Raw genomic sequence first — 23,681 nt, 5'->3', positions numbered from 1 at the left:
GGGGGGGGGGAGGCAGGAGGGGGCAGACAGAGGGAGGAGGCTGTTGAGCACAGAAAGGAGGAAAGGGCTTCATTGTATGAGGAAGGGGCTGTCAGACATGGCAAGACAGTCAGATGGCACTGAAGCATCCATCACACAAGTCAGGCTCGCAATTATAGGAACCCAGAGCTCTGGCCCTTGGGCAGAAGCAGGGGAAGCAGATAAGCTGATAGCAGGCCTGCTTTCATTGAGCGGTGGCTTTACTGTGGCTTCCTCCATGTCCACCCTACATCCCCACCCAGAGGCCAAAGCCTGGCCAGGCAGGCGGCAAAGGGAGGTGTGCAGGGCAGACTAGGGAGTGGTCACAGAGGCAACCCCTTTGTTAGGCACTTGAGTGCATAAGGCACAGAGTGACTTATATACGTTAGCTCCCTTGATGCTCTCAAGCTGACTTGAAATCCAGATCATCACCTCCATGTCATGAAGAAGCTTGGGTGCACAGAGGTGAAGTCGCTTGCTGAAGTCTGACAGACAGAAGTGGAGGATTTAGGATTCAAACCCAGGACTTCTGATTCCCAGAGAGGAAGCACTCCTCTCTGCCTGCTGAGGAGCAGCTCTTGGAGAGCTGGGAAGGTCAGAAGCAGAGGTCAGGGCCCTGGGTTGGGAGACCTGGTCTGTGGTTCCTTGTTCCCTAGGCCTGCCTGCCTCACTGGTGGAGGGAAAAGTCTGTCAACACTGAGAGGCCCCAAGCTGGTTGGCAGCAGTGGTCCAAAACCAATGGCAAAGAGAAAGAGGGCAGGGGCTCCAGAGAGAAATGGCCAATACCATGGTTCATCACAGGGCGATGTCTAGGTTTCAGGACTTGGCCCTCCACAGCGGCACCAGGCAAGCTCTCCACCATCTGGGGCAGTGAGGTTCTGCCCTATGGGGTCTGATTGCAGGAGAGGTCATTAGGTAGCACCTAGATGGGGAAACTGAGGCCCAGAGAGTCAGGTGTCTCGTCCAAGGTCACAGGGGAGCTAAGGATAAATTTGAGACCAGAACCCAGATTTCCTGACCCTCTAATGTCCACTGACCTCGGCCCGGGTGGGGCACTCCTGGTCGCCTCCTGCCAGGGTCTCCGACTTCAGGAGGATAGAAGGCAACGCGCCAGAGGCTCCCGCGCCCAGCGCATCCCTCCCTACTCCACCCCTCGGGATCCTTTAAGAGGCGGGGCTTGGCGGCCAGCCCCGAGGCCCGGGCAAAAGGCTGGGACTTTACTCCGGCGGCAGAGAGCGACCCGTGCTCCATCAGCTGCCGCAACCGCCGCGCCCGCGCCCGAGCCACGATGAGCGGCAGAGTCGGCGATCTGAGCCCCAAGCAGAAGGAGGCGCTGGCCAAGGTGAGTCCTCATCCTGGCCCGGCCCCCGCCCCCCGGCCCGGGGCCTCACCTTCCGGCAGCTGAGAGCTGGGAAGGAACTGGGCGGGGGGCGAGCGACGGTGCGGGACCGGCGGGAGGCTGGCGGAGCTGCGGCCGGCAGCACCTGGCGCCTCGCGCCCCTCTCCCCGAGGCCTGCCCCTCCCTCCCCCCGCCCGCCGAGGAGGCCCCAGGGAAGTTTGGCCACCCCAGCCTCAGCCCCGAGCGAGACCTTGGCGGTGCCACCTGGGAAGAAGTGGTTGCTTGGAAGCCCTCGGAGGTAGCTAAGGGCACAAAGGCAATATTCATTCACAAGACTGGCAGCCGGGCCCTGGGGGCTGGGGCAGGGCCCCAGGTTTCCTTCCATTTCCGGGAGGTTTTCCTCTTACGGGGCAGCGGCACCCTGAACAGGGCCCTGACAGCTCTTGAGGATACTTGGAGAGCCCTTTCTGGGGCACCAAGTCTCTCTGCCGACCTTGGACAAAACCCGTCCTTCTCTGTGGGCTCCTTGATGAAACGAAGTGAGGGGTTGGACCCGATGATGTTCAAGGGAGCACCCTCATGTGAAGGCTGGAATCCTATCAGCGACTCACTGGGTTGAGGTTAGTTTGAGCTCAGACCAGCCCTCCCTTGTCCTGCAATCCAGGCCCCTCCCTGGGACTGGGGCAGATGTTCTTCAGAAGGCTAGAAGGTAAGCCTGGCTTTGCCTTGGCGCCTGGGCAGAGGAGGGGGCAGCAGTTTGAAAGCTGGACCCTCTCTCTACCAACTGAATCTACTTTTTGTTGCCCTTGAGGAGAGGGGAGGTTGGCTGCTCTGGGAGCCAGAACCCATTGGGTCCGGTCCGAAGGTTTGGAATCTTCACAGCTGAGCAGTTTTCCATCGCTGGACAGGGGGTGGGGGGCCAGATGTCTCCTGCCATGGCAGTGGGCTGAGGCATCAACCCCATGAAGGCTCTGCCCCAGGCTGGGCCTCCCCCATCCCAGGGAGGCTGGATAGGGAGGTTTCAGGTTTTACTGCTGACCTGCAGGGGAAGTCAGGCAGAGAAGGGATTAGGTGGTGATTAAACTGGAAACCAGGGGCTGGGTAGGGTCCTTGGTGAGGGGTGGCTTCGTGCCTGGGCCCTGGATGAGCAGTTCCCCTGGGAGTCTGGGAGTCTGGGAGATGGGATGGGATGGGATGGTTCAAGTCCCTGGCTGACCTAGGCAAGGGGTGGAGGTGGCAGGTCCTCATTGGTCCCCTCTGGGCTGTCCTGTAAGGTCAGTGAGTCGGGAAAGGTGAGTGGCCAGGAGCAGGAGGCATGGGGAGAGCACGTGGGGGTGTGCTCACCTACTTGGAGGTGGATGTCCACATCCCTTGTTTGGCACTCCCTGCACTTTCCCCCTTCATGGCTTCCTGTTGGAACTGTTCCCTCCACCTGGATTGCCCTCCTCCCTCCTCCTGCTGCCTTTGAAGTCCTTCTAGCCCAATGCAAATTGCCATTTTTTTGAAGTCATATGAGACCACTGTCTTCCTGGGCCGGTCATAATCAAACTTTTCTCTTCCTCTGCTCCCCCAGCACATTGCTCACCAGTCCATTACTAAAGGGCAGAAGACTACAGTGGCAAGAGTGTGCTGTCTGGCCTCGGACAGACCTGGGTTTGCATCCCAGCTCCGCTGATTACTAGCTGTTCAGCCTTGGGAATGTTACTTAGCCTCTCTGAGCTCTAATTTCTTCATCTGTAAAATAGGGACAGTGAAACCTCCAGGGACTCTGAGTGAGGCATGAATAAGATAAATGCCAAGTTCAGTGCTGGGCACACAGGGAACGCTTGGCAAACTGATAGCTTTTACTGTGGCATGTGCCAGAGTGTCTGTTATCACAGCTGGGAACACATATGCCCACCTGCCACACTGGAGTGGAAGTGCACACAGCCAGGCAGAGGTAGTGTCTTACTTCCTTCCTGCCTCCTCCTTGCTATCCACTGAGGCAGCAGAGTGTACTATGCAGCCCATGTGCCAGCCAGTGTCTACAAGTTGACCCGTATTGAAGAGAGGTCTAGCAAAGTCCCTGCGGAGAGCCCCCAGCAGAGGGTGGTTGGGGTGGGACCTGCCACTCACCCTACTGCCTCTCCCTACAGTTTCGGGAGAATGTCCAGGATGTGCTGCCCACTCTGCCAAATCCAGATGACTATTTTCTCCTGCGCTGGCTCCGAGGTGAGGGAATCGGGGCTGCGGGAGGCTGGGGCAGGGGCTTGTCCTGGGTAACAGAATGGTGCACTCTGGAAACCCTGCCCCTGGCAATCTGAGAATCCGGAGAATTCAACCTTTAGAACCCAAAGGGCTCTTGGCAATTGTATAACCTTGATCCTCCTATTGGGTAGATAACAACCCTGAGGCTCAGAGAGGTGAAGTAACTTGCTCCAAGTCACACAGTGCTTGAATTACAGGCAGAGAGAAGACTAGAACTGGCGGGCTGACTCCCAGCCCAGTGCCCTTTCCATCCATTTGATAAATGCACTCTCCTGATGGACTTGGGGAAATGGGTTGAAGAAAAGCCTAGGAAGACCAAGCCACGTGAGAAGTCAGAGGCAGAGCCAAGTTTAGAACCAGAGTGCAGGCCCCTGGGAGAGGCCGGCCCCCTCTGTGACCTCTTGGGATGGCAAGCCACCTGCTGCCAGCAGTTTAGGCAGCTTGAAGGAGGGGCAGAGTGCACGGGGAACGTGGGAGCACTCAGCCAAACCTAGGTTGACAAGACTGCCCTCAGGCCACTACTAGGCTCCAGAGCCTCAAGTTCTAGCTCTAACTCTGCCCTGGTCTGGCTGTGGCGTGTGGGCCAGGGGCACACATCTGCTTTAGGCTCCTCTCTGCTAGAACAGGACCAGACAGGGTGCCTTGCCTATTACAGGATGTAACATGACAGAACTCTGTGTGTGGTGATGAAATGTACATGTTTCTACTAGCTTCAGAGTCCAATTCAGCTCCATGCCCCAACTCCTGAAATCTCTCCTTTCTTTTTTCCCTTTTTTTCCTCCTGTGGTTCAAGGCATGTGCTACCCTCTCTGGTTCCTGTGACACACTTTTTTTTTCTTTATAGAAATTCTCTTAGCAGACACTGAAATAATAGAGAAAATTCCACTGTGTTAGACTGGCAGAGATTCAATTATGATGTAGAATCATAGCCCCAAATATTAAAGTACAAATCATGCCTGATTATTTATTTATAGATACAGACACACATGTACATACCTTATGGGTCTTGGGACAGGTGAAAAGATGTATTTTCCTTTTCTGTCCAGAAAAGGTACTAGTATGTATCCCATGGTAGGTGCAGCCAGGGAAGCCACAGAGGGCCCTGTGTGCCTCTGGAAGTGCCACTTGCCCTTTGCCCCAAAAAGAGCTGTGACCACCCCACCAGCACCACCATCAGCCCACTTGGATTGGGTGAAGGGGCGGCACGGGGGCTCAATGGCCTCAGTCCAGGGGTGGAGGATGTTTTGCTGAAGGGGCTTAGCTAGAAGTGGGCGGGTAGGCAGTGTGGGAAGAATGTGCTGCCTTAAAGAGCCAGCTGTAAGACGATCAAACACCCCACCGAGCTGCTGTTAGGTAGAGACGTGTGGTTTCAGAGAGATGAACAAAATAACACAGCTCTTTTATCTAAGAGAAGGCCACCTGGGCTCCTGGCACTTGGTTTCCCAGGCATTCCCAACTCCCTAGTCCTTGGATAACCCCTCTCTTTGCAGGCATACAGAAGAGTATAGTCATCCTCATTTGCCAGTTAAGACAACTGAGGCTCAGAGCAGGGAAGGCACTTACCTGAAGGCACACAGCTAATGAGAAGCAGAATCAGGGCAGAAACCTAGGGCCCCAGACTCCCAGGCCAGCAGTCTCTCTAGGAAGCCACAGCTGCCCTCTGAAGACAGGCTCTGCCTCTTCAGACAGAGGAAGTGTCTCCTCTGCCCTTTGTGCCTCACATTTCCTGGGCAGGAGCTCAGGCTGGGTCAGACTCTGCTATGAATTTCAATTACGGTTTTTGTTGCCTTTTTTTTTTTTTTTTTTTTTTTTTAAGGAAACATTTTCCCTCTTACCTTTGATTCTAAAGGAAACATTTTCAAGGCGCATGCCAGCAGAATGTCTTTCTCTAACCTAGGTGTGTGAACTCGGGCTTCTACTCTTGGCCCCTTCCCCTCACATGGGTTGAGTTTTCTGCTGGCCCCAAGCCCTGAGAGCAGGCACACGAGTCTGTACTGCTTCAGTACAGGGTCAGGTGGCCAGATGAAAACGAGGAGGTGGTAGAAATATTGTGTGTGTGTGTGTGTGTGTGCGCGCGTGTGCGCGCGCGTGCGGGGTGGAGGCAAAGGATGTCTGAGTCTTCTTCACTAGGACTAGGAAGTGATCAGATAAGAACCCAGGACAGCTGCTCCTGGACCAGCTTCTCTGACAGTGCCCTAAGCCATGCTTTGAGCTGCCCCTGACTAGGGCAGCAGGAGCTCTGGAGAGGCCCGACTCAGCAGGCATGGGGAGGCAGTCAGGGCCAAGTGGCAACTTGGGGAGGGCCCTCAAAGGAGACGCTGGATGTTGGACTCTGGCAGATATTAGGGAGCGCCCTCAAAGAAGACGCTAGATGTTGGATTCTTGCAGATACCGGTTAACTGGAGAGCCACCTGGAGATAAGGGGGCTCACAGTTCACTACCACTCCTTCACAGACCAGCTGGGTTCCCCCATCATGATAGCATGTTGCTTTGCATCTTTCATGTGTTTCCAGATCATTAGATGATTCAGTCAGAGATGTGCAGTATCTTGTGCAAGGTCAAACTGCGAGAAAGTGGAGGGGCAGAGAGGCAAACCCAGATTATATTCCTCTAAAAGCCGCCCCTTGCTGCCATGATGGCACGTAAAGGGTGGCCATCAGAAGAAACTTCCTAAGAGCAAAGGCTGTTCACCAGTGTGTGTCCAGCACCAACGAGAGGGGTGGCATTGGTCAAATCTCTTGATATACCCTTTGGGTGCAGGAGCGTGGACTGGATTTCATGATAGCAGAGTCAGGGAATGTGCTCGGCCACTCCCAGAGATCAGTGATTAAGGTGACAGTCCAGAGGGCAGCCTGTCTGGCCCAGCTTCCAGGGCTGTCAGCAGTTCTAGATACCAATCAGATCCACAGAGGACATGCAGCTGGGAGGCAGAGTTCATAGGTCAGTTGGCAAAATTGGTAAGAGTCTGGATCTCAAAAACTCTTTAAAGGATCAAGTGAAGCTGATTGTAACAAGAGAAAATCTGATAGGGATGGGTCCAGAAAACCACCTCACAACATATGGGATGGAGGCTTCCCAACAGCACAGCTGAAAAGGATTTGGGGGTTTCCGTTGACTGTAAGCTCCATCTGAGTTAAGGGTGGGACTGTTGCCGAGAAATTTCTTAGGCTTTGTTGGAGAAGGGTAGAAAACACCTGGTGCTGTGCTCAGTTATGGACAGCACACTTTACTTTATCATTTAAAAAAAATTTTTTTTAATGTTTATTTATCTTTGAGAGGCAGAGACAGAGACAGAGACAGAGCATGAGCGGAGGAGGGGCAGAGAGAGAGGGAGACACAGACTCCAGGCTCTGAGCTGTCAGCACAGAGCCTGACGCAGGACTCGAACCCACAACCCACTAGATCATGACCTGAGCCGAAGTTAGATGCTCAACCAACTTAGCCACCCAGGTGTGCCTGGACAGCACACTTTAAGAAGGGCACTGGCAAACTGGGAAACAACTAAAGGGAAGTTCTGTAGATGGACTTGAAACTGGGCTGTGAGAAATGGTTAGAGAAAGGATCCATGGATGGGCAACATGATAGCCGAGAGGACTCAGGTGGCAGCACAGAGTTCACTAGTATTGAAGAGGCTGTCACATGACTGAGGAAGCGACCCTATATTCTGAGTGTCCCGGCTGTGGACCTCAGTGTAACAATGAGGGCTGAGTGCAAATAGCAGTGCAGATTACCTGGAAGGAGGTGGCATTTGGGGTAGTGAGGTCTTTGTGTTCAAGTTTGAGCAGAACGACTTGGGGTTGGAACATGAAATGAAGACTTGGCCCAGGTGAACTTGAATTCTGAAGCTTTCCAGGAACCGTGGGAGGAGGGCCCTCTGTGTCTCATTAGGGTATGCATGGATCCTTTGAAGATAGGGCAAGGTTGACTCGAGGCAGGTTGACTCGAGGCTCATCAACTCTATCCTACTGGGATGTTCTGCCAGATCCACCCCAGACTGTGGGGCAACTATGCTCATCTTTGAACTGTGGATCAAGTTCTCAGAACTGGATGTTAGACCATGAAGATTAACTTTGTGTAACTGGAGAGGCAGAATGATAAAGGGGTCCAGGGTTTACTTTCCATGAGAGAAGATAAGATCTTTCACCTATTGCATCCACTAGGGTAAAATTCTTTTAATCCTGAAGTTGCAAGGCTCTAGCCACCTGCCCTGATCCTTGACCTTCAGGGACTGTGGTGTTCCAGAAGCACCCAGTGAAGGTCTTCATGTTACCTTCTGCTTGTGGGGTGATCTGGGAGTCAGCCCCTGCGTGGGAATAGGGAAATCTCCCTGTCCTTGGATGCCCAGCCTGCTGGTCTAACCCTAATCACGTTTCCCTGTTACAGCTAGAAACTTTGACCTGCAGAAGTCCGAAGCCATGCTCCGGAAGGTGAGATCCATTTGGCTTCATATCCCACTGTTGCCTCCATTCCTGCCTGTCAGAATCACACTGTGCTTCCTTTGCCCACCCTGCCCATCCAATCACAGCTTTTGGCTTGTGTGACATATCTGAATATTAGCTGACCATTGTTACCTTATACCTCTGTGACAAAGTGCATTCCCTTTCTTGGAAACACAGAACTTTAATAGTTCTGGGCCAGCCAAGAATTATAATCCCTTCTTCCCAGACCTCTAAACCATGCAGTGCCTTCTTTTCCATTCCTGCCAGTTGCCTTCTCATGACGTACCTGAGATGTGATGGTGGCCTCTTCATACTGTCATCTATTGCTAGATACCCCTTAAGGGTTCCCCCCACTCCTGCTCTTTTAAAGCCCTGACTGTGTGTTTGCAGCACGTGGAGTTCCGAAAGCAAAAGGACATTGACAACATCATGAGCTGGCAGCCTCCAGAGGTGAGGACAAATGATCTTGCCCCATCCCTACGTTGGGTCTGTTAGACCCACAATCTGTGCCCGAATCTGGTGGACTGGGACCTTCAGAGGAAAGGTCTGACAATTCTAAGTGAGCCCCAGTGGTTCCCAGGGTGGGTTATCTATTGGCACCCAGGAGAAGGCTGTGGAGGGAGAGCTTGATGAACCCCTGGGAAGGCCCTGGGATACAAGGAAGGCACGACTGCCCTGGGCCTGCTGACCAGGTGCCTCCTCTATGTTTTTGCCCAGGTGGTCCAACAGTATCTGTCAGGGGGCATGTGTGGCTATGACCTGGATGGCTGCCCCGTCTGGTACGATGTCATTGGACCTCTGGATGCCAAGGGTCTGCTCCTCTCAGCCTCCAAGCAGGACTTGCTCAAGACCAAGATGCGGGACTGTGAGCGGCTTCTTCAGGAGTGTGTCTGCCAGACCGAAAAGGCAAGTGGGCTTAGCACGGTTGAAAATGAGTTCATCACAGTAGAGGTGTTCAAGCAGAAACAGGCATATCACACAGGGATTTAAGCACAGCTTCAGGACTGGGGCCCAGACGTTTGGATTTCACAGACGAGTGAAATTACAAAGTTTTGGGGACTGACATACGTTGCCAAATTTTTATGTTTCCAAGTAAGGACTTAAAAAGAAAGTGTACTAGCTACTATTGCCATAATCAGCCACCAAAACTATAGGAATGGCATAATCTCAGAATAAAGAGCAGTCCTTTAAATTGAAGAAATTTATTACATTATCATTGTTTTTCTCATTCATCTGGGCACCAGTAAAATCTTTGTCATGGACCAGCCTGTCCTCGGACAAGTGTTTGGGTACCGCTGGTGAGATGAGCTCAGAGTCTGTATTCAAAACAAAAAGGTGAGGACAGGTGATTCCCTCTCTAAGAAAACGACTGAAGGGAGAGCTGGAGCCACACTGACCATCTCTTCTGCCTTCCTCTTCAGCTATCATAAGGATCCAGTGAAATGATGTGATAAATTTGGGAACACTCCAACACCGTCATTCACAAACATGCACTGAGAGCCCAGTGTGTGCAGAGATCCTGCAGGTTGGGGACACAGAGAATCATTAGGTGGGCATGTACCCTTAAGGGCTTAGGTTGGATGGAGAGTCTCCGTGCCTGCTCACCAGAGAAGTTGCCCAACGAGGCCCCACGGACTGAACACTACCAGGTGCTGCACACAGAGGAAGGGGGGGCACCAGGTCAAACTGCAGAACAGAAGGGACCTCAGAGAGACTCTAGATCCACCCAGTTGTTTACTGACAAGAACAGGGACACCAAGGCAGGAAGAGTGACTAGCCTAGGCCACAATTCTGGCCTGGGGGTGATTATTTCAACATGGAAGGCCCTTGGTATGGCCCTGTCCAGATCTGGGCCCATGACCAAATCAGCAAATGCCCTGAACTGGCGTGGGCTTCTGCATTGCAGAAGCCTGATGTGACTCTGCTCCTCTGTCCTCTGCAGATGGGGAAGAAGGTGGAGACAGTCACCCTGATTTATGACTGCGAGGGTCTTGGCCTCAAGCATCTCTGGAAGCCTGCGGTGGAGGCCTATGGAGAGGTGAGGAGCAGGGCTGGGAGGGGGCTGTGAGGAGGAGAAAAAGTAGGAGTGAGCCCCTCTGCTAGGATGCTCTGTGGGTGAGGTGATGGGGGCGGAGTCTAGCCTGAAGGAGGCGGGGCCCGCCTCCCTGGTACAGAGGTCTGGGCCCTCTAGACTCCGAGATTTGTTTCCACAGTTTCTCTGCATGTTTGAGGAAAACTATCCGGAGACACTGAAGCGTCTTTTTGTTGTTAAAGGTAAGTTGAGGGGCGCCTGGGTGGCTCAGTCAGTTAAGTGTCTGACTTCAGCCTGGGTCATGATCTCATGGTTTGTGGGTTTAAGCCCTGTGTCAGTCTCTGTGCTGACAGCTCAGAGCCTGGAGCCTGCTTCAGATTCTGAGTCTCCCTGTCTCTCTGCCCCTCCCCTCCTCATGCTTTGTCTTTCTCTGTCTCTCAAAAATAAATAAATGTTGAAAAAACAATTAAAAAAAAAATAAAGGTAAGTTGGGAACTATCTGTGATGAAGTCAAATGGGAAAGAGGGGCCCAAAATGTTACTGGGACAGGTCCAGGGGAGTAGAATGGGGTGAGCCAGAGGAGGGGATCTGGGGACCCCTGACATATGCAGACTGGGTTACAATTCACAAAGCTTTTAGGATTTATTACCTCCTTGGAGCCAGCCAGACGGTGAGATAGGAAGGCAATACCCACTTTCTAGACAGGGAAGCTGGATGTCAAAGAGGTGCCTGTGCCAAGCCTCACACCCTGGGCTGTGTGGGCTCCACAGCACTGGGGAGCCTGTGGCCTGACACAAGGGACTGTGGAGGACACTGTTAGGGACAAAGTGAGCCTTGCTCCCGGTCTCACATTGCCTGGTCTCTGTTCCAGCCCCCAAGCTGTTTCCTGTGGCCTATAACCTCATCAAGCCCTTCCTGAGTGAGGACACTCGCAAGAAGATCATGGTCCTGGGAGGTGAGTAGCCCAGACTCTTCTCAATGCCACTGGATGCTCTGTGGGCCAAATTGGGGACAGCTTTAGATGTATCTAAGGTGAAGGCTTCCTCTGCTGGTTTGGTAGCAGTGAGACCCAGGAGCAAGTAGGGGCCGGGCTAGGGTCTGCCTTTCTGTTTTAATAAGAACGCTTTCTCTCAGACACTCTAGAAGAAAGTACTGAGCTCAGCACTGTAGATGCAAAGATGAACAAAATACCAGTCTTGCCCTTAAGGAGCTTACAGGGTAATAGGAGAGAGAAGACCTTTAGAGAGAAAGCGATGATACAAGCTAGAAAAGGTACTAGAAACAGCAGAGAGAAGGTGCATGGAGGAAACAGGAGCAGAGGTTGCTTTCAGTTAGGGGCAACTAGGAGTTGCTTCCTTTGATGAGCACCTACTGTGTGCCAGGCCCCCTGGATTAGGTGACAAAGATGAGTAAGATAGAATCCCTTGAAGAGCTCCAGGCCCTCTTGGGGAAGGGAGATGCAGACAACACATTACATGTAAAAGAGAGAAAGCAAGTGGGTGGGGACACTGAGCAGGAACACTCACCTTCTTCTGACCCAGGAAGGAGCAGATGCCTACCTCACCTGAGTGCTACAGAATGAATTAAGAGGCAGCAAGATGATGCCAGGCAGGAACCTGTTGGGCAGAAAGAACAGCACTGAGGAAAGACCTTACACACCGTGGTTTAGGCAATTGTAGAGAGCACGGCAGGGTGTGACAAGAGAGGGGCCACACTGGAGAGGGGCCGAGAGCCAGGGCACAGAGAATCCAGGGCACCATGCTGAGAAGCCTGGACATGACTCTACAGGCCACTGGGAACCACGGAAGATTCTGAGCAGGGAAGGTACTGGCATCAGATTCTTAAATTAATTAATTAATTAATTAATTAACTTTCTAGCCATTTTATTATTATTTTTACTGTTTATTTATTTTTGAGAGACACATCGACAGAGTGCAAGCAGGGAAGGGGCAGAGAGAGAGGGAGATACAGAATCTGAAGCAGGCTCCAGGCTCACAGAGCCCGACGCAGGGCTCAAACCCACAAACCGTGAGATCATGACCTGAGCTGAAGTCGGACGCTTAACCGACTGAGCCACCCAGGCGCCCCTATTTTATTATTTAAAAAAAAAATGTTTTTAATGTTTTTATTTATTTTTGAGAGAGACACAGAGTGAGTGAGGGAGGGGCAGAGAGAGAGATGGAGACACAGAATCTGAGGCAGGCTCCAGGCTCTGAGCTGTCAGCACAGAGCCCGATGTGGGGCCCGAATTCACGAGCCGTGAGATCGTGACCCGGGCTGAAGTTGGACGCCTAACCGACTGAGCCACCCAGGTGCTGCCCCTTATTATTTTTTAAAATTTATGCTCAAGTTAGCTAACATACAGTGGTCTTGGCTTCAGGAGTAGATTCCAGTGATTCATCACTTACACATAACACCCAGTGCTCATCCCAACAAGTGCCCTCCTTAATGCCCCTCACCCATTTTCCCCCACCCCTCCACCCCCATCAACCCTTAGTTTGTTCTCTGTATTTAAGAGTCTCTTATGGTTTGCCTCCCTCTCTGTTTTTATCTTATTTTTCATACCCTTCCCCTATGATCATCTGTTAAATTTCTCAAATTCCACATATGAGTCAAATAATATATTTCTTTCTCTGACTTATTTCGCTTAGCATAATAGCCTCCAGTTCCATCCACGTTGTTGCAAATGGCAAGATTTCATTCTTTTTCATCATTGAGTAGTATTCAATGTAGTAGTATTCAAAGTAGAATTGTATATGTGTACCCCATCTTCTTAACCAGGATCAGATTTTTACTTTATATTTTAATTTTTTAAGTTTATTTATTTTGATAGAGAGTGAGAGAGAGCACAAGCTGGGGAGGGGCAGAGGGAAGGAGAGACAGAATCCCAAGCAGGTTCCATGCTATCAGCGCAGAGCCCGACGTAGGGCTCAAACTCACATAATGTGAAATCGTGACTGGAGCTGAGATCAAGAGTCAGATGCTTAACCAACTGCACCACCAGGCACCCCAACCAGGATCAGATTTCAAATGGAGACACATTTTACTGGCAAGCTTGCAAAGCACAGGTACCAATTTGCAGTGTGGCCACAGTCCATGCAAGAGGTGTTGCAAACCTGAGCTGGGGAGGTGGCAGTAGGGATGGAGAGAAGAGGATGGACTAGAGACTTACTTAGGAAGTGAAACAGCAGAACTCAGTCGACTGGATAGAGGAAGGAAGAGAAATCTAGAAGTGACTTTCTGGTGTCTGGCATGAATGACTGAATATCACAATCATTCTGGTACAATTCGTTCAGCTAGAGAACACAACTGGAAGAATAAGCTTGATGTTGAGTTTGGGGAATCTCTGAGATACACAAATGTTGGGGTTACTTGAGCCTGAAGCTGAGGAGAGAACTCCAGTTTGGAAATTCGGGAGTTATCGAATACAGGCAGCAACTAAAACCTTGTGAGTAGATAAAGGATGCCCACAGAAGAGTGGAGGCTCAGCCCTGGGGACTGTCCAAGCTCAAGGGCAGGCAGAGCCAGAGGAGCCCACCAGGGAGAATGAAGAGTGATTGATGAGGTTGGCAGGACCACACCCGGCAGGGATTGGATGTGCTGGGGAGCTGGGAGAACATCAGGGCACAAGAGGGAAGCTGGAGCAAGAGACACACGGGAATCAAGCCAGCCACGGACAGAGAGGAGCGGAGTTTTACCGGAACATTAGGTGAAGTTGGTGGGAAGAAAAGACCACAGAGGTAGATTGGGACTGGCTCCTGGCAGACTCGATGCCACCCGTGGAGTTGAACTTAGGGGTAGGTAATACAGATTCTGAACGTTTCTGAATGTTCACCATTAGGCAACACATTGAAAGTGGAAATCTTCCCAATGTGTATTAATGAGCCCCGGGAGCAGCGTGGAGCATTCTAGAAAGTACAGGACTTCTGGGATTTGGTCCTGACTCTGACAGCAACAAGTTCTGCTTCTTGTTGCCTCAGTTACTCTCTCTGTAAGATGGGAAGTTCTTTTTGGCCTTATTCCAACTCTCCAGCTGAGCTGGGGGAAGACATACAAAATCTGAGCAAAAGGCTCTGATGATTCTTGGCTTTTCTGCTGCTACCACCCACCATGAGCATGTGGTGGTTGGGTTTCCTGGCAGCAGAGCTGTAGAGAAGGTGCCGTCTGTTCTCCCACCCACACCTGAAACCCTTTCAACCAAACCCATCTCAGTCTCGGAAGATACAGGATCTTCAGCAGAGGAGGGAAGACATTCATTTTGGGTTGGTCAGTGAGGCTTAGAAGCACAGATTAAATCACTCCCCAAACCACAGACGCTGTGTCATAGGAGTTGCATGGTCCCGGGACCCTAGAAATCAGAGGGTTGGGAGACTCTGGACAGTCTCTGTGGGCTTCCAGCCAGTACCAACAACAGAGGATACTGGGTTGTACCCCATGACTTGGAGCTGCTGCCTATTTATGGTCTATATAGTCAGCATGGAAAGGTTTCCAGCATCAAAATATTGTACTTGGCTGATAATAGGTTAGGAATTTGGTTCTCAGCATTGGTTGCACTAGAATCAAACTCTCCAAGTCAGGAAAGGGCTTGGTTATTTACAAAAAAAAAAGGGGGGGGGGGAGCGAGTCACTGGCAGCTTAGACAGCCTGAAAAACAGCAGAAGTAAAGTCGTGGCTGGGGTAAAGCCAAGGGAACCCATTTCAAGGGCCACTCTACAGTGGTGCATTCAGTAACTCACAACTGAGCATGATTCGTATAGATGAAAGTAGGGGATGAGACACAGGGTTGTGCCCTCCTGGAATTCAGTCTACCCAGGACAGATTATGTTGATTCAGGCCCTCCTGCTTGATGCATATGCTGTTCCCTCTACGTGGGATGCCCTTCCCTTTCTTTGTTCCCTCTGCCTGCACTGCAGGTATTTGTATCATCTTCCAAGGAGTGATGATATATTCTGATGTGCGTAGGGCACTTAACAGTTTATGGCATCTTCTCAAGTACTTAGTTCACTTCACCCCCCACTGAAGCCTTGCAAGGTGGGAGGAATCAGGCTCAGAGTGAAGCAATGCCCAAGGTTGTTCAACTGGCCAGAGGCAGGGGAGACACGACTCAAGGTGTTCTGATTCTTAGTTCAGGGCAGGGCAATCCTCTGGGTGATGGTTCCTCCTGAATCCCCTGCAGATCTGTGTGTATACTGTGTACTCCTAATGCCTGTGTTTTGCGTCCTGGGGCAGACAGGGTTTTTCCTGCCTCTTTTGTGTTGACCACCAGGGCCGTGAGGAAATCTTGCCTAGTGGTGACCCTTTTTTTCTCCTTCCTTCCCTCTACTGCCCAGCAAACTGGAAGGAGGTTTTACTGAAATATATCAGCCCTGACCAGCTGCCTATGGAGTATGGGGGTACCATGACTGATTCTGATGGAGACCCCAAGTGCAAATCCAAGGTAGGGGACTGCATGCCCCCCGCCGCGTAGCCCATAGGGCTAGGGGATCGCCCGGGAAGCCTGGCTCAAATGCCCATTCCAGTTCATTCTGTATTCTGCTTCTAGATCAACTACGGGGGTGACATTCCGAAGAAGTATTATGTGCGAGATCAAGTGAAACAGCAGTATGAGCACAGTGTGCAGATTTCTCGTGGCTCCTCCCACCAAGTGGAGTATGAGATCCTCTTCCCCGGCTGTGTCCTCAGGTAGTGCTCTGGACCCTAGGAGGCAGCCTGTGCCTTTGAGCCAGTGGGTGGGCCGGGCTGGTAGAAGCCCTGGGGGCAGGACCCCAGAGAGTGCACACGTGGACGGAATCACATCTCAATGGGTGGATGTCTCCTGCAGGTGGCAGTTCATGTCAGATGGTTCAGACATCGGTTTTGGGATTTTCCTGAAGACCAAAATGGGGGAGCGGCAGCGGGCAGGGGAGATGACGGAGGTGCTTTCCAACCAGAGGTACAATGCCCACCTGGTCCCTGAGGATGGGACCCTCACCTGCAGCGATCCTGGCATCTGTAAGTCTTGGCTTAGAGCCCCTGCCCTAGCTGTCTGCCTGTGAGGTCCCTCTTTCTCCATGGGTTTGTGCTCTCAGACTGTTAGAACTAGACATAGGGCTCCATCAGATCAACCCTCTCCTGACATAGATAAGGAAACCTAGGCTTGGACAGGTACAATGACCAGGTGACCCTGCTGGTTAGTAGCAGGGTGGGACTCTGACCAAATACTCCCAGGTAGAGATGAGTCATGGTGCTAGGTGATCACAAGGGTTCAGAATACTTGCTATCTGGTTTAAGACTAACTGGATCTATGACTGTCATCAGACATTTCTTGGGAATGTTCCTCTCCCCAGACATCAGAGAGGCAGAACTTGCCTGGGTGGGTGCAGGGATCCCCGGGTGAGCAATGCTGAAAAGCCCAGTCTTGATCCCTCTGAGCTTCATTTATCTCCACCTTGATCAAAAAAATGGGCACAGACCACGAATAGGAAGTTTGGGCAAGAGGAATAAGAATGGCAAACAGGCATTTGAAAAAGTGTTTGACCTCACTCAACTTTGTAGTATCTATTAAAATTCCCTTTTAGCAATTCTAATTCTGGAAATTTAGTCTACAGGAATGTTTATACAAAGACACAAGGATATAGGTACAGGGATGTTCCTAGCAGTCTGGGAAACTGGCAATAAACTAAATGGCCTTAATAAGATCTCGTTAAATGAATTATGGTCCATGCATACATGTATATGGAACACAATATGCACATTAGAGGGAATGAATTGACACATAAGATGTCTGGTACATGTTTTAAAAAAACAAAGAGGAAGCATAGCATATGGTATACACTCTGCTTTTTTTTAAAACATGTATATTAAAAATAATTCTGGGGAATAGTGGTTATCTCTGAGATGGTAAGAAGCTTATAGAGGGCTTTAATTTTTTTACATGAGTTCTGCAAATAGTTATTTTACAATGACCACGTACTACATTTATAAGTAGAAAAACTACACACACACACACACACACACACACACACACACTTCCCTTCCAGTCTCCAGTTTCCTTTCTATTAGAGCCAATGGGCCAGGCATGGAAAGTCAATGAGAGCAAGGGCTTTATCATTAAGCCACTTGGATATGACTATAGACTAGTCCTTAGGCAAGTGACAGCCTCCCCGGGCTTCGGTTTCCTGATTGCTAACTGGGGATCAAACTCTCTACCTCATGGGGATAGGTCTGTGCAGCACTTAGCATAATGCCTGGCGTACAGCAAGCACTTAACACACTGTAGTCACCATTATTATTATTAGGGCAAGACCTGGCAGGGAGAAGGGCCATCCTGGAGATGGTGTTGGAGATGGGAGAAGCCCTGTGCCCCATTTCTAGGGTAGCATCACTAGGAGATCTGAGCTAGCCCCCAGATGCCTCACAACATCATCCCGATCTCAGATTCCGTGTACTTCCCCACATGCCAGGCAATGTTCAGTCTCTACAGCCCCTTCTTCAGATGTTCTGTGGTATGGCTCCCCACGGAGGAGGAGTATTCTTGTTAGTGAGCAAGCAGGCAGGTCCTTGGAGGAGAAGGCATATTACTACATGCTTCAGTAAGAACAAGTCCTAGCACACCAGCCCAGATACTATTATCCACAGAGCATAAAGTATTTTGTATATAAGCTTCAATTTTTTAAAAAAAGTTTGTAAAAATGTTTAATTTATTTTTGAGAGAGAGAGGGAGAGAGAGAAAACAAGTGGGGGAGGGGCAGAGAAAGAGGGAGACACAGAATACAAAGCAGGCTCCAGGCTCTGAGCTGTCAGTACAGAGCCCGATGTGGGGCTCAAACTCAGGAACCATGAGATCATGACCTGAGCCGAAGTCAGACGCTTAACCGACTGAGCCACCCAGGCGCCCCAAGCTTGAATTTTTTAAAATATTTTTTTAACTTTATTTATTTTGAGAGAGAGAAAGAAAGAGCGAGCAAGCCAGGGAGGGGCAGAGAGAGAGAGAGAGAGAGAGAGAGAGAGAGAGAGAGAGAGGAGAATCCTAAGTGGACTCCATGCTGTCAGTGCAGAGCCTGATGCAGAGCTCGATCTTACAAACCATGAGATCATGCCCTGAGCCAAAACCAAGAGTTGGACGCTTAACCAACTGAGCCACCCTGGTGCCCCAACTTGAATTTTTTTTAATGACAGGGAAGCTGAGGTATAGAGAAGGGATGTCACCTCTCCCACAAAGTAGCTTGTATGAACACCGAAAGACAGAGGACATGAGGCAATCCTAGAGTCCTGGTCCAGATCTCTAGGCCATAGCCTATCCTAGAGATGATCAGGTCTACCCTGATGTTACAGAACAGAGAGTGGAGTCCCAGACCAGGGAAGTAATTTACCCAAATTCATGCAGCCAACAGTAGTGCCCCACCCATTTTCCAGCAGTGCTCATTACCAATTATAGTACCAGAAGGACACAGCCTGAGAGAGGACCAGGAACCTCATAACATAACCAGGCTTAGGTTTGCAAATCCCAAATATATTTTAGCTCTTCTTGGATACATTCCCAGATGGAACGTTTATCGGCCTGTGGGGCCTTGACTGCCGCTTCTTGTCCATTCCAAGGAGGATTAGAGGCAGGTCACAGCATCCACCTCCCAGGTGTAAAGACAATGAGGTGGGATCAGCTGTTGTCTGGAGCCATGGCTCAGGTTAGACCTGAGCCCAGAGAGAATGCAGTATTAGGTTACAAACTTACCTGTGGGAGGGCAGTGCCCTTGGAGAGCCAGGTGACCCCCTGCAAAGTGGAACATAATCGCTCAGTGGAGAAATTAAAACTCTGTGCCAGCCTCCAGTGGTAAGAACACATTAATTCTCCCCAGGCCACACGGGTCCTTGCCCAAGTGTACTTAATGGCTGAGAAGGAGAAACAAAGTCTGAATTGATTTCACTTATTTTTTTTTCTCAACTAAAATTTCCTGAGGGCCTGAGTGTAGAATACTTGGAAAGAAGATTCAGAAGAAAAGATACGGACTTTGTCTGCCAGGAGTACTTAACATGGTCTAGAAGACCTAAAAGACTAGATGAAGGTTCAACAGTACTTCCAGGCAGTGTTGGGGAGAAGAGAGTCTTGGGGAGAAGAGAGTCTAGCCAGGCTCCAGGAGGCTTGGTTTCTGAGTCCCCCCTGTGCCACCAACTCTCCAAGTGTTTTGGGCAGGTGTCTCTAAGTAGTTTTTGCTTTCCTCCCCCTCCCCCTCCCCCTCCTTCTAAGTTTATTTGTTTATTTTGAGAGGATGAGCAGGGGTGGAGCAGAGAGAGGGAGAGAGAGAATCCCAAGCAGGCTCTGCAGTGTCAGCACAGAGCCCCATGTGGGGCTCGATCCCACGAACTGTGAGATCATGACATGTGCCAAAGTCAAGAGTTGGCTGCTTAACTAAGCCACCCAGGCACCCCAGCTTTTGCTTTCCTTCTTAAAATGAGGGGAGTGGGCTAGAGCAGGAGGTCTTTTTTTTTTTTAATTTTATTTTTTAAGTAGTTTCCATGCCCAACGTGGGGCTTGAACTCACATCCCTGAGATTAAGAGTCACATGCTCTACCAACTGAGCCAGCCAGGCTCCCCTAGAGCAGGAGGTCTTAATCTGGGGTTTGTGGACTCCCCATAGATGTGACTGTGAATCTTAAAAGACCAAACCACCTCCCTTTTATAACATAGAGTGTCTAACATCCCCTTTCTATTCTCAAATGAAATTCATGGATAATATAACCCATCTAAACACATGATTTAAAAAGCAATATAATCTCCCACTGGGAGAAATAAAAGGAAGTTAATTTAGAATATATATTTGTTTCCATACATAAACGAGAGGGCATGATTACACCCATGTGCTGAGACTCTTCAGAATGGTGCCTTTCCCATTGGGACCCCCTGCCCCCAAGGGTCCATGATGGGGTCCAGGGGATCTGAAGTTGTATGATTTCATCAGATTCTCAAGGGGCCAGTTCCCCAACAAAGGTTGAGGAGCCTTAGCCTGGAAGGATCTCTGAGGGCCCTACAGGCCTGTGAGTACATGATTAGTGTCAAAATGAACCACGTAGTTCATGAACTCCACTTCCCTTGGGCCTGGGCCTTAGAACAGCCTCTTCCTTGTTTCTGAGAGCAAAATATCATACAAGGCAGAGCCATCTTGATCCTGGTGCTTGGTCCAAGGAGCTCAGACCTTTCCTCTAGCATGACTGATTCTAGTTGCTAGGGCTCTGTTGTCCAGGACAGTGAGGCAGTGTCTCTCTTTCCGGAGGGACTACTGGTTCTGAAAAACCTCTGTGCAGAGAGAAAATCAATGAGTAATACTTCCTTCATACCGTGAAAAAGTGTGGGTGGAGTGTCTACTCAAGGTCTAAACTATGTATTTTATTTAGGGGCAGGAAAGAGGAGAGGTTAATTCTCAGGATTAAATATACTTTTTTTGGGGGGGGGGGCTTGTTCTAAGTTTTTATTTTTGCTGGGAAAAGCGAGAGAAGTCCTGGATAGGGAAACGGCAGAGTGAGTGTTTTTGTTCTCACACCCTGTTCTCTTGAAGGGGTACTTGACTGAAATGGAACAACTTCTAAAAAAAAAAAAAAAAAAAAAGGGTTAGATTAAAAGCAGTCTGTTCCTCTGCCAAGGCTTCAAAGCCTTCTCTGCCAACTGCATGCCCACTTTGAGTTTTCCTAATCATTTATGATTACAAACAGGGGCGAAATGAGCATCTTTGTCCATTTATTTGGGACAAATTCATTGGGATGAATTCCTGGTTCAAAAATTCTGTGTATTTTTTGCCTTGGCCAGAAACTGAACAGGGCTCGTCTTTTTCCAGGGCCCAAGGCAGGCAACAATGCAGACCAGAGGGAAATTGCAGCTCTATCACCTCACCATGTGACACAGTGACCTCCTTTTTATACCCTATAAAGCAGGATTAATACTGAATTCATAGTTACTTGGAGCAATAGTCTAGTAGTATATATAGATTACCGAGCCAGGGCTGAGACACATAAGTAGGCATTTTCCCATAACTATTATTATTTTGACAACTACTGCTGCTACTAATTCTGCTATGCTATTTCCAGGCCCAGTTCAAGTTCTAACACCTCTGAAAAGCCTTTTTACATGATTTCAGTCAATAGGGCCCTCTCCTTCCAAGCTGTCTCTTGGAGAGATATGGTTGTCTCTCTCACTCATCTGGCACTCGGCATGTTCCGTCTCATATATTTTTTTCTCTCTGTGAATATCTTGTCGACCCAGCTTGATTTAAGTTTCAGAAGGTGAAGGACCATTGCTTATGCCACCTTCATCCTCATTATGGACCACACTGCCTTGTTCAGTCAACAAAACTCGCTGCCCTTTGTTAGAATTGCCTGAATGTCTGGTTTTCTGCCTCCCCTCAGATGTCCTGCGGTTTGACAATACCTACAGCTTCATTCATGCCAAGAAGGTCAGTTTCACTGTGGAGGTCCTGCTTCCAGACAAAGCCTCAGAAGAGAAGATGAAACAGCTGGGGGCAGTCACCCCAAAGTAATGCCTCCTCCCACAGAAGGCCTGGCTCCCTCAGTGTCTCCCTGTCAGTTTCTGTCCCTTGTAGCAGTCATTTGCCCAGTATCCAGATGCCTCCCAAAAAACTGGGCTACAAGAAAGACCTTGGGCTGGATTTGGGAAACTTTCATTTCGGAATTAGGAAGAGGGAGAGTAGCAGGAGAGGGTCCCCTTGCCTCTCAAATTGCTAAGAAGTCCCAGGGTCTACCATCCTATAAGCTGTGCCAACTTGACCTGTCCAGTGACAGCTGAGACAGGAAGTGAAAGGGGGGGAGATGGGGGTGGCAGCAGGGAAGAAATTAGAAAAGGGGGGAGAGATTGAGACCTAACACTTCAGGGAAGCCAGCTGTAGGGGAGGAACTTGTTCCCAAATGAAAATGTTAAGTCTAGATCATAATGAGGAGTATAGCAAGGTAGCAGGTTGCTAGAGTTATGGTGGGGGTCACAAACTCTTCTAAACTTTCTATCACCAAGGCTGGGATCTTTTGGCTTTGCCTACCACGTCTCAGAAGATGGTCTGAGTCAGTGTAGATCTTCCCACTCAGGGGTAGACAGGAAGGCCACCTTGAGATTTTTGCAATTCTTGGGACCCACTGGCTGTCTCTTTAATTACTGATTGTCAGTGACTCAGCTTCTCAGGACAGTGAGATTTGGTGCCCAGCCACTGTCCTCCAACGTAAACAAAGCACAGGGAAATTACCTCCAGGGATCCCAGCTCCATGATGGGCCAGGGAGGTTAGGGGTGGGGGTGAGTCCTGAGGCTTCCACCCCCCCTTTTCAGTGCTGCCGGCCTCTCATCAAGTTAACTCTCCATTTGAGCACCCCACACAAAAATGACAAGTGGGCTCAAAACAGTAGATCTCAGTGAGTGCATTTCCCAGTCTGAGTCTCCCACGGTGCCGGCCAGGCCGCTTCCTGACTGACCTCAGCAATGCTTTGGCAGTCCCATCTCTGTTGGAGGCATTCGGCTGGTGCATCGGGTTCCTAGTGTCTGGCGGGGAGGCTGCCCGGGCAGGGGGCCTTTGGGTTCCTGGTGTCTGGCGGGGAGGCTGCCCGGGCAGGGGGCCAAAGCCCGGGCCAGCATCTGGGGGCAGCCACAAACGGCCTCACAGGTCCCCAGCCCCTCCATCCACAGTGACGAATAGGGGGCGCTTGGCGACTGGAGGGCACGGACCCTGGGGGCAACCACAGCACTTAACACCACGCCCTGCAAGCGAACACTGGAAAACGAACCCGCCTGGGCCCTCGCAGGGACTGCTTTCCCTCCGAGACCCAGGCCCCGGCCCAGAGTGGGGAGATGGTCTGGTGAAACTGAGTAGGGGCTGGGCTGCGTGGACAGCAGCCAGACCGCTTGGCAGGGGTCACCCCGACCTCGGTTTACAAAGCTCTGTTAGGAAAATTAACCAATGAATAAAGCAACATTCAGTGCACAGGAAGTGGAAATGAATGCCCGCCGCCTCGCTCCTCTCTGCCCCTCCCTCAGAACGGCAAATTTACGCCTCAGCAGCACCTAGCCGGCAATAGGTGGGGCGCATGCGCAGAAGTCACCCGTTACTTCCCTCTGGCGCGCGCTTTCCCTTGGGGCCCAACAGCCAGCTTGCCTCCAGGCTGGCCCAGCCCGTTGCTGTCTTCCGCCATCTTTGTTAAGGGCACCAGGGCGCGCTACTGGCCGCCTTCAAGGTCAGGGCGGAGGCCCCGCCCCACTCGGTCCCCCGTTACGCGCCGGAAGGTTCTGGCGCGCTGTTAAGTGCGGGTCTGGGGAGTACGTGCAGCGCCTGCGGTGGGCCCGGAGGGGGGGGGGGGGGGAGCGGACGAACGACGCTCACGTGGTGCTAGGGACCGTCTCCTAATTCCGCGTCAGCATTACCGATGTTTCCGGGGCTGGAGATCCCTTTGGGCCCAAGCCCAGCTTCCTACGAGGTCACCGCCAACCGGCTGACCTACACGACCGAACGATGACAGATACGGCCAGGGCTGAAAATGGGGCCCTTAATATTGAATCAGTGGTCTTCATTTTCTCTGTCTTTATTTGATGACAATAAAAGCTAATTCTTTAATGAGCGCATACTGGGTACCATGCAACAACCC

At 50.7% G+C, this 23,681-nt stretch overlaps 1 protein-coding gene and 1 non-coding gene across 5 annotated transcripts; one reads left to right on the top strand and one right to left on the bottom strand.

Annotated features, from left to right (window-relative positions):
- Nucleotides 1-1,092: 1,092 nt before the first annotated feature.
- Nucleotides 1,093-21,708, top strand: SEC14L2 (SEC14 like lipid binding 2). Of its 4 annotated transcripts, none has more exons than XM_042910929.1 (12): nucleotides 1,093-1,360; nucleotides 3,493-3,568; nucleotides 7,988-8,031; nucleotides 8,434-8,493; nucleotides 8,761-8,949; nucleotides 9,986-10,081; nucleotides 10,257-10,317; nucleotides 10,947-11,030; nucleotides 15,406-15,512; nucleotides 15,618-15,757; nucleotides 15,897-16,066; nucleotides 21,449-21,708. In XM_042910929.1, exons 1-12 carry the CDS (start codon nucleotides 1,307-1,309, stop codon nucleotides 21,577-21,579), a joined length of 1,212 nt encoding a protein of 403 aa, XP_042766863.1. In that variant the 5' UTR covers nucleotides 1,093-1,306; the 3' UTR covers nucleotides 21,580-21,708. The 4 variants fall into 4 exon arrangements, with proteins under 4 accessions (XP_042766863.1, XP_042766867.1, XP_042766865.1 ...); XM_042910933.1 differs by lacking the exon at nucleotides 1,093-1,360 and adding an exon at nucleotides 1,562-1,655; XM_042910931.1 differs by lacking the exon at nucleotides 1,093-1,360 and adding an exon at nucleotides 1,716-1,977.
- On the bottom strand, nucleotides 19,569-19,641 carry TRNAK-CUU. Its single transcript has one exon. It is a non-coding gene; the product is annotated as a tRNA-Lys (tRNA).
- Nucleotides 21,709-23,681: the final 1,973 nt, after the last annotated feature.

This window comes from Panthera leo, chromosome D3, assembly GCF_018350215.1.
Source record: "Panthera leo isolate Ple1 chromosome D3, P.leo_Ple1_pat1.1, whole genome shotgun sequence".
NCBI lineage: Eukaryota > Metazoa > Chordata > Mammalia > Carnivora > Felidae > Panthera > Panthera leo.
Note: the sequence above shows the minus strand (reverse complement) of the source record. Positions and strands in the feature narration are given on the sequence as shown.